The sequence below is a fragment of the Limulus polyphemus genome, unplaced genomic scaffold (genome assembly GCF_000517525.1).
Source record: "Limulus polyphemus unplaced genomic scaffold, Limulus_polyphemus-2.1.2 Scaffold2276, whole genome shotgun sequence".
Taxonomy (NCBI): domain Eukaryota; kingdom Metazoa; phylum Arthropoda; class Merostomata; order Xiphosura; family Limulidae; genus Limulus; species Limulus polyphemus.
Window position 1 is genome coordinate 145,274 of NW_013667886.1, and position 11,289 is coordinate 156,562.

Below are 11,289 nucleotides of genomic sequence, written 5' to 3' on the forward strand. Positions count from 1 at the left end.
AGGTGAACAGGTTGGTTTTAATTGAAACTCCAACAATTAAACTCACCTGAGTGCTAACCTGTTTCACTGTGTTTGCAATTCATTGATGTTGAGGTTATCGTACATTGTGTTTACAATTCACTGATGTTAAGGCTATAGAAATTTCTAGAGACCTCAGTGATAAACATATAAATAGCGGCAAAAAATGACTGGGAGCAGAGTAAAAGTAAAGTGAAAGGGAAGTTCAGTCAGAGAAAAGTTAGAAAACGTGAAGTTAGCCACCATGTGGGTGAATAGCCTTAACAGTTTATGTGTGAAAGTGAGTTTAACAGTTTAATAGAGATAAGGAAAATAATTTGCCTTGTCAAAAGGTGTTCTAAACTAATTGAACCCACTTGTGTGGACTCTGATGAAAAGAAGACAATTATTTGAAGTTCTAGATACAATTGTGGTATCTAACAAGGTAGCATAAGTGAATTATTCACTGATACTATTGTGTTAAAAGTAGAGAAAAATAGTTTAGTAGTCAACTGGATTCTACAGTAATGGAATCAGACTAAGTGGACTTTTGTCAAGAAGAAGAGAACTGTATAGTGTTTAAGATACAAATGTGATCTCCATGTTGTAAAGAAGTTTTGTACATACGTTTATCTTGTTTTGAATATATTATTTTAAAACAAGTGGAGTGTGTGCTGTCTGTTTATTGTTAGAAGTCATCACCAACAAGTCATAGACACCTACTGTAGAAGAATCCTTAACACCGACACATATACATATACTTAAAACCCAGACATACAGTATGTGAGAAACACTTATTTGAAATACCTACCAGAATAAGCAAGTAAAGGGATGAATCACTCCAGACCTGTGCTTCAAAAAGAACGCAAGATCCTTCTAGCTGGTTAAAATTACCAAAATGGTCTGGTTTTTAGTGTTTGGGGTAGCCTTTACTACACTTCCAGGTAACCACCATAACCCTATTTCCAATTGAGGGGGTGCATCTACTTTATCCCACACCAATGGGATTACATCAACTAAAATGGGAACTTTCCATATTGATCTCCCCACCAGCTTAGTACTGGGGAAGCAAAGGTTCTCCCACTTCATTGGAAGAAAATGGGAGAGGGGGGGGAAACAAATAAGAACAAACACTGGAAAATGCATGGACCAAACAGAATTTATCTATCATCTGTATAAAGTCTGTGCAGACTGTGCAATGGATTACCACAAACTGGAACAACAGGAGCTGACCAGGTGTGAGAGTAAGGAACAACACCAAGTATTGTCTTTATTTAAGAAGCAGAATAACTTGGAAGTTAAAATGTATAAACTGCTGAAGAATTCTTGTGGAAATTTCCATCTCAACATCAGCCACTGAGCAGGGTCAGATGGGGTTAACACTTTGTTATCCCCTACTTGATACAGATTTTGGAAGAGAAAAGTATTCCCTGTGAGGCAACACCAAATACATGGTGAGTTCCATTGTCTCCAGTGTGTGTGTATGTGCATGTATATAAAGAAGACACAAATACATATACTGACATATATACATATGCACACACTGTATTTTAAGGTAGCTTCTTTTTTGAAATTTCCAAGAAAAAATAAAATAAAATCGCATTTTTAGAACTTTTGGGAAAAATGGATAATAGCAATTGGAGAGAGAGATCCAGAGATGGAAAAACTGAGATGTGACACAAAGGTGTCAGAGTCTGCATTCTGCCTGTGATATCACTCCCAGGGAATGTCAACAGCCAGATTTAAGAGAAGCTATGAGATGACAAACTTTATGGGAGGTGACATAAAAAATGAAGAAAGGATCATCTCCCACACAGTAATATATAAGTTGGATAAGTTATTTAACCCATATAGTCAAGATAAGAGAAAGTCATGAGAAGAGGAATCCCACATGAAAAGGACTATTTTGACTGCCTTGATAGGGAGCAGTGCAAGTGTGATAACAATGAATTTTCCAAAAAAGGATAAAGGAGACAACCTGGATCTGAACGATTGCATAAAGAAGAAAGGGAAGGAAAGTTGATTGAAGAAAATATCCAATCACCCTCCCAAGCATCCCAAGTGCTGGTAAGGAAGGAGTGATCTAAAATTAAAATCAATGTGTACCTGTGGTAAAGAATGCAGGAGTCCAAAGCAAAATACCAGAGTGATGTCTCTTGCAAATTAGAGAGAAGAAAATACATCTCAAAGTAAGATGGTACAAGGGAACAGGTGGCGAGGGGTTGAGACTGAGGAGATGCAAGACTTATGAGAACTAAATAAAGATTTCAATCCAGAAGATGAACTGGATGAGAAAGACAACTGATTAGTATGGCTTAGAAGATGTCTGTTATAATCAGAGAAAGAAAAGGAGAATGGCCAGAGAAAAGATAGAAGGTCACTAACAAAGCTGCACTATAGCTGACAATTGTAGAAGCAGATAGACTGCCATTAAAATGCTGGGTAAAAAGGAAGAGAGATGAAGAATATTCAGATGACCAGCATTGATAAATCATAAGACTCACAAATGAACCAGATACTGGATGAGAATCAATACTGATTAAGTTAATTAGAAGCCTGACCAGCAAACCCAAATGAGCAGACTCCTGAAAGAGACAGGAGTTTTTACCGAACTGTGCTTTCTTGGACAAGGCTAGTATTTGGCAAACATCCACCTGAGGTGGAAATGCAGACCCAACGAGTGCATTCTCTGTGTGAATGCCCTTAGAACTAAATTGAAAACCAGCCAATGTGAACCATGAATGACATGGAAAGCACCCAAGAATCTTCTGTAAAGTGAATCCACAGGTGTACAAAGTGTAACAGCCAAGCTACTCTTATAGGACCAAAGCTGAGGGTTGGATCCAGAAACAAATAGTCACTAAGCCCCATGATGGCAGGCCTCTTGGAATAGGGGACTCTAGGAAAAGGCCACAGGATGAGTAACTTCCAAAAAATGTCTCCATGAAAGTAGGGTGTCAAATGGAGTTCCATGTGAAAGAAATAAAGTCTATCTCCAGAAAACAATGCATCCCAATAAAGCATGTTCAAAAAAGAAAGAAAAAAGTAAATTGGGGAAAAGCTGAAGTAAGCAAGGCAAATGGAGAACAGGTTAATGTGATTCCCCAGTAAAGATCAGGAGGAAAACGGAAAGGGGATAACAAAATAAGAAAGTGAGTAAGCGAAATATGAAGGTGAAAAAATTGAAGGTAACAAAAGAAACAAAGTATGAGAAAAAAAATCTCCAAGTTGGAAGAAGAGAATCAAGGGATAGGAGCACTAAAAAAATTCCATCCACAGGCCACAGAAGACAAAATCATAGGAGATGAGCTGCATGCAAGAATTCCATCCAAGAACCAGCAAATTCAAATGGGAATAAATGAACAAATGTCACATACTTAAGTTATCATAGTGGTTAAGGACAAAGGTGGGTGTTACCTGATCCTCATCAGGGTGAAAAGAACCAAAAGCAAAGACATGTTGTAGGAAGAGCTGGTCAAAGACATCCGAGACAAGAAAGGCTCAGCAAAAGTTACAGAAGTGGGACAAAACCAACCACATGATATGCAATGCTCACTGTCAGGGTAACTATAGACTCCACTTAAAAATAATCCTATGGAGGAGAGTTTGAAACTTGGGGGGTTTCAAAAAATTGGATAAGAAATATTTTATGTAATAATATTCATGAAACTGAATTGATGGAAAATAGTAATATTATGATTATTTTAGCAAGTCTGGTTTGTCTATGGAACTTAGGCCTTGGTCATTTTTGTATTGACAAAATTTAAATTAATTATTGAAATCCAAACATTAGGCAACTAATGATAGGGAATGTTCCTGTCAAAGAGACCATATCATTGACTCTAGAATAAAATATTGTTTGCTTAAGAGAAGAAATCAATTTAATGTAAGAAAATGTAATAATTCATGTCATACTCTTTAACTGAAATCAACTCTAAAGGTTTGTATCTTTTTTTTCTTCTCAAAATCAAGAAAATGAAGGTAAGAAAGATAACACTTGAGGTGTTATGTAAAAAGTTGAAAATAAGTATAAAAATTCTGTAATTTGTAATGAATAAGAACATGACTTAACATCACAGTGCAGAAGAAAAGAATGAGCTTTTGGTATACATGAAGAGCTGATAGGGAGTTCTACCCATGGAAGATGTGTCACCCTTCTATTTTTGGACGGGTATAGTCTAATGATGATTGAATCATAGACTGGTGCAATACACATTTTTATGTGTAGGGGTAGTAGTTATGTTGAAAGGCTCAGTGCATGTGCAAAAAATGTTTTGGCAGTGGCATGAGGTATTAGCTATCTATTCTGTGGAGAGGTTAGTAGTTTTTCTGAAGGGTAGCATTTTGTAACAGGTGAGAACCCACTATTTATCAGCTGTTGTTGTTACAAGATTTGCTGATTTGTATATATTAAAAATAATTTTAATATAAGATACTCAACCCTCTGTAATGTTTATGAAACATGAAATAATGCAAACAAACTTGCATATAGTCAAAATTTACTAATTATTACCCAATAATATTTCTTTGATATACATATATAATTAGCAATCGATGTGTTCGAAGGAAAACGAAGTTTGATAACAAACAAGATTATGACACACACACAACATTGTTTATTGACAAAAAGGGAACATAGATAAACGTTTCGGAATTCTATCAAATTCCATCTTCAGTATCTAAAGCAAAATAAAATAAATTTACATAAGTCATTGGACATTGTCAAAGTACAATTACTAAATATAACGATAATTAAGCTAATAAAACACAAAACAGTAATCATGGGGAGAAACTACAGCAAGAAAACACAACAAAAAAAGGGTAAAATCAGTAATACGAACATATTAAAAAATGTATAATTTAAATGAAGACTGCATGTTGTTCAGTGTTAGATGTGGAGGGTTTCTTTAATCAATAATTCCAGGTCAGTATTAGACTTGCAGAGGATAGACAAATTTGATTGTATAGGTTAATGTCCTGTTTCTTCACTATGTTGGCGTATAGAGGAAACACAGGGGTTACTCAATTTTTTTTTGCATTTTGATGGAAATTCCCATATGTTCATAGGTTCTGACTTTTAAATAAACAATGTTGTATATCATAAGTATTGTAATCTTGTTTATTATACATATATAAGTTCCGACATTTACATGAAAAATCTTTAAAAGACAAAGAGGATACCCTTAAAGCCCTACACACACTTCAGTAGGTTCATCAGGCAAACTGCTCTCCCTCACCAAAAAATTACAACATGGCTACTCTGTTATCCTAACTTGTGGAAAAAAGAAATAGAAAAGGTGTTAAAAAAACTTCTAAATTTATTCAGCATCCTTTATCTAGCTCTTTTAACTATATTCTAGTCAATATGCTATGGTAATGGTTAAAAACTAAACACACAGACGTGTTTATGTACTTGAGATGCATTCAATTCTTAATAAGCAGTGGTTAGTAATTTCATGCAAAGACTACTATCAAAATTAACACTTATTCATTATCTATAACATTCACTGTTGTTTAATCTTGCTAAAGGGGAAAAAACATTATATTTTAGAGATTATCTGGTACTTACTGGTTAAAATATTGAACTCACAAGCTGTTTTCAGGTTAGCACCTGGGACTATAGTGTTCTCATTTTTTCACAATGAAGAGCCATACTCTCTTACCTGAGCTGGAAAGCATAAGCTAATGTCTTCAGTCAGCTGATCAACATCATGATCACTGAAATCAGGCAAGGACTGGGTAATGATGTCAAGCAGGGAATCAGGAAATTCATCATCATTTTGTAGCAAATTCTTTGGAGGACAGAAGAAATGTTTGAATACATGCAACTACTAGTAAATTTTTAAAGAAGTCTGACTGAACATTAATGTTTGTAAATATAAAATGCAATATGCTGCTAACGAGCATGGAACGCTAGGGCAATAACAGCAATACAACATTCAATAGCTGCTTTGTGAAATGCAAAAGTCACCAACTTTTAGATCTAAAATAGATTCTTTCATCACACCAACAGCCTACCAATGGGATCACTTCTTTCACTAGCTCTCGGTGACAGTTAAATGGAAAATTTTCAAACCACAGCTCTACAAACAAGTACCTTAATACTCAAGACATGGAAATGGAATGTAGATAATACCTTTGCAATTTGGTCACATAGATAAACATCTCTTCTAGACTTTCTGTAACACCAAAGTTCCATCAACTCAAGTACACAATTCTCCATGCAAACAGAAGAAAACAGAACACTACCATTTCTGAACTCCATTGTTTAACAGACAGAATGATCAACCCTCACCACTATAGTATGGAGAAAACCCACACACACAAATAGGTCTTTGCACTACAAATCCAACCATTCACAAATTGATAAATGAGGAATCACTATAAATATATTTGACAGAATCAGAAAATTATGCACTGAAGGAAAACTGAAGAAAATTGGCTACCCTTCACCTTAACCTCCAAGAAAAACAGGAATTTCCTGCTCCAATAACAAGACCAACACAAAATTGAAATTAACATATATCCCTAAATTAGGTAAAAATTCTCATGAGGTTATACCATAAGTTCAACATAAAAGTTTGTTTCAAATCTGGAAGAACCTTTCAAAACACCTCAATGAAAGTGAAACTCATCAAAACGCAAAATAAGTAAAACAAATATATAAAATACCATGTTTGTGTAAATATACATAAATTAGTGAACAAAGAATAAAATATCATTAGGATATAACTAGACTGAAACATCCAGAAAAATCAACATTGACAGAACATATTTACAATACAGGCCATATTATACTCTGGGACCAACATCAAATACTGGACATGGCTTACCACTAAAAAATTCGAGAAATCAAAAAATCCACAACAAATTACACCAACATAAATGTACACTCAACTGAGATCACTGCTTTCACATCACCAACCTGTCACACCAAACTACACAGAATGAATGATAATGCAATATGTCACACAGCACAATTCCAGATATATAGACTCTATGATAGGACCATGATAATCAACAAAAAGGTTCCACATTTAATAACTTTGACTTTGATCTGAGAAGACCTCAGTATAGAAGCCAAAATTTCATCAAATCATAGAAAAAGGTAGGAGCATTCCACTAAAGCTAAAACTCTACCATGTCTACACTGCATGTCTAACAACAACTTAACTTGCTAATGTTCATAAATTTAACCAACATGAAAACAATTGGACAATATGTTAACTACATTGCTTTCTAGTTGTTGAAACTTTTTACTTTCCCAAAGGAGACATCATCATAAAAGGTATTATCAATAAATATGTACATTATGTTACATTTTCATTGGTAGTAAAAGTAAACTGTATTTCTGTCACTATGTATAAAACAGTAGCTATTAGAAGTTAACATTTTCCTTACCTGAAAATGTATTTCTGACAGATACTTAGCTCTGTGCACAGATTGTTTATTAGTTATTTTCCTCTTGAAATCCTGCTATTCTGCCTTAGATTTGTATGCCACCAGCCTTGTGAAACTCCCACACAAAATTCACATGAATTTCAGCTACTGCATGATGACTTATCATGCAGCAAAACCCTCCATCAATAGAAGAGAAACATACTTCTCTGTGTAAATGCTCCCTCTACATTCACACACAAAAATCCCCATTCTTTGATGAGCCAATCAATAAAAGTGTACCGGGAATGTGGGAAGGAAGGATGGAAATGTACACAACGGTGAGTATCTATCAAAAATACATTTTCAGGTAAGGAAAATGTTAACTTCCAATGCAATGAGTCACCTCCATGCACAGATTAGCTAGACTCCAACGTTGAGATGGTGGATGGACTGGTGCATCAAGAAAGGCAGAAGGTGGAGGAAATGCCACCTTAAAACTTGAGATAGAAGAGACTTACAGATCACAGGAGACCCAACCTGTGAAATAGAGGAATTTATTTGTTTGTTTAAAGTTAAGCACAATGCTACACAATGGGCTATCTGTGCTCTATCTACCACGAGTATCAAAACCCAGTTTCTAGAGTTGTAAGTCTGCAAACATTACACTGTCCCACTGGGGGGCAAAATAGAAAGAATATGTTACAATGTAATGAAGTCAAAGGGAATTAGTGACAATGAGACTGAGGTGATAAGTACATCCCATACATTGGCATACAGAAGCAGTAGAAGGGTGACAGGAGTGGGACAAAGGGATAGCTACATCATCAGGGAGGTGGACTGGACAATCCTGTGTCAGGGTGGATCAGAAGGGATGGAAAGTTGGAAAGATGAAGTCAGGGCTGGGAATCAAGGAGGTGGAGTAATAGAAACAAGGTTGGGATAGACAGTGAGGAGTCACCAAAGGGACACCTTAACCCTTTGACTTCCAGCACACTCTATAACCCAATAACAACAATGTGCTGCAAGGTGCAGTATGCTACATAATTCTCCTTACATTTCATTATAAAAATAAAATGAGATAATAAAATTGTTTAAAACTTGAAAAGAATTTTGAGAAAAGCATGTAATTTGAGAAAAATAAAATATTTAATTTTGGTTTTCATCTACTATTTCTGATAAAAATTTGTTATGTAAAATAGATATTTGCACTCAGACTTTGAATAGTTTACCCACAAGAGGATTTTCATTTTGAGTATAAAAATACTATTTATTATTTTACAGTTTTCATACTTCATTTGCATAATCTGTAGAATCTCCTCAGTAACATGTGCAGAAAGTGTTTTAAAAATGGTGTCGTGGATATGGGTTTAAACTCCATTCTGCACATCATGAAGTGTTACTGAGTTACATTCAAAATTTTATATTAACTACATTTTTATTCCTTTATTTCAAATAAACTTCTAAAACAATAATCAAAACTTCAGTTTTGTTGCCACATGATGCTGAAGTTAAAAATATCTCAGTTTACATTTCTCCTATTTTGATACTTCTCTGTCTGCAGTATACATGTATTGTCTAGACACAAATGTATGGGTACAAGTTGATTATCTGACACTTGTTTCAAATTACACTTTGAGACTTTGAAAGAGGAAGCTGTAAATCTTTCTCCCCTCTTATAGTAGCCACACCCACTTTCTAAAGTAGAAAGGGAAATCATAAGCCATATTTTAGTTCCTTAAGGACATATTTATTACTAATAGAAAGAGCTAATTTTAAACTACAATCTCTCAATTGTTATCTTAAAACTAGCTCTGAATATTCATTCACAAGCTTGTCAAACCACAAAAGTATAGTTGGAAGGTCATCCACTAGCACTTAGATATTTTTCCCTCACCTCATACATATTAGTTTGATAGACAGTTAAATTATATTTGAAAGGTTTAATGATTGTTTTGTATAACCCAAACTTCACCTCACTCTGTGAGTCTTACGTAAGTTAGCCTCACTAAAAACACTTTGCCAAAGGTTAAAGTATCTCTGCTGATGATACTGTTATATCACCATTATGTCAACATAAATAATCAATGGTAAATAATAGGAAAGGAAAATAAAACATTAAAGATAAACTATAAGTGAAATAGTAAAGATGTTAAATTATGCACCTGACCCACAATTTCAAACATTTTATTGCACTATACATTGATGATAATAGCAAGAGTTAGTGATATGGTTAGTGATAGAGAAAATGGCAAATAAAATATAAACATTTACCTTAAAAAAATTTCATATTCATTTAGGAGATTCTAGAGATTATACAAGTGAAATGTGAAAACTGTAAGATAATAAATAGTATTTTATACTTAACATGAACTAGTCAGTATCTGAGTGCAAATAACTACAATAAAAATTTTTTTAGTAGAAATAGTAGAAAAAATCAAAATTAAATATTTTATTTTTCTGAAACTACATATCTTTAGGAAAGCTCTTGTCAAATTTCAAATAATTTCATCCACTAGTTTTATTTTTTGGAACAAAATATGATGAGAATGAGGTTACAACCTTACAATGTAAGGGCTTAATAGTCATACAGTTAAGGGGTGTCCCTAAATTGAACAAGGGCCTGAGCTAGGAAATGGAGGAGGGCATGCATAGTAAAAAGGATGGGACAGACCAGACAGAAGGCACAGACAGCTAAAGCTGAAGAATGAGGCACAAAAGACCAGAGTAAAGGAATTTAGCAAAGATGGGTGTCGCAAGGCAACAAAAGGAGAAGGAGGATAAATGCGAAAGCAGAACAATGGAAGACCAATGGGTTAGGAACCAATCTGTAGGTAGGATGCAGTCATGTCAAGAAGACAGCTCGCAATGATGTTTAGTGCCCCAGAACATGACAAGTTATTAACATATTTGAATGGCATGTGCCCAAAACTAAGTCTGAACCCTGTCTACTATATGTATATGTAAAGGAGTAAGGAAAGAAGATTAAACATTATTTACTAGGAATACATGTTATGGAGGAAGTACCCACATTTACACATTGACTATGGGTGACATTATATGGAGTAATAAATTATGTCTAAACTCTATCTTCTAATGATATGTAAAAGAAGTAATTAATCAGACCTAATCTTTATAGACTATGTGGACATGTTAAGAAGCAACGAATGAGGATAAAACATAATCCACTACATGTAAATGCTAAGAAGTAATGAACTATAACAAAATAATATTACCTATGTCTGATATGCCAAAGAGTAATGGACAAGAACTAAACATGAGTACACACTATGCAGTAAAAAAGACTATAAAAAAACATAAATCATTAAGTGGACATGTGAAAGAGTAATGAACAAAGTCTATACATCATTGTCAAAGTGTTGCAAGTTAAGGAAGGATATCAAAATATTATCTCCAATGTGTACACGTTAACCCTATCAGCCCTGGTACCCTTTACTGTACATGACACAAGGTTTTAGTGTCTTACATTCAAACTTTTATTAAACTACTTTTTGTTTATCTTATACTAATAAGAATAGCATAAAATCTCAGCTAATAATCCATATTTTAATAGTATACAGGTTTTAAGTTCTTAATTCTAAAAGGAAATATATAAAAAAATCCTAAATTTTCACTAGTGTAACACACATGACACATTTTGTCTTAGCATGTCATCATCCCTATTTTATCCATCACCCCTCGAAAATGTACGAAATTAAATGTAAAATGCTCTCTATAAAATTGTTATTGCTCAAACAGACCATAATTTTTATGGCCTTCAATTTTGTTTTGTGACAGAGCTTTAAAAGAGAAAATCAGTCCCCTCCTGCCACACCACCTATCACATCCTCTCTTTCACAATTCATTGATAGTTCTCTCTTACGTTTCATTATATATTACCTATAACCAATAGAA

General features: G+C 34.3%; 1 protein-coding gene across 5 annotated transcripts in view; it reads right to left on the minus strand.

Moving 5' to 3' along the window:
* LOC106466493 overlaps positions 1-11,289 on the minus strand; it is a 76,652-nt gene that overhangs the window by 49,399 nt on the left and 15,964 nt on the right. For 4 of the 5 annotated variants that reach the window (XM_022394515.1, XM_022394516.1, XM_022394517.1 and 1 more), the window contains exon 3: positions 5,661-5,789. The exons of the other annotated variant lie outside the window; for it this stretch is intronic. In XM_022394515.1, the coding sequence (XP_022250223.1) occupies positions 5,661-5,789 (129 nt within the window). The remainder of the gene's footprint in view (positions 1-5,660; positions 5,790-11,289) is intronic. 5 annotated transcript variants of the gene reach the window in all.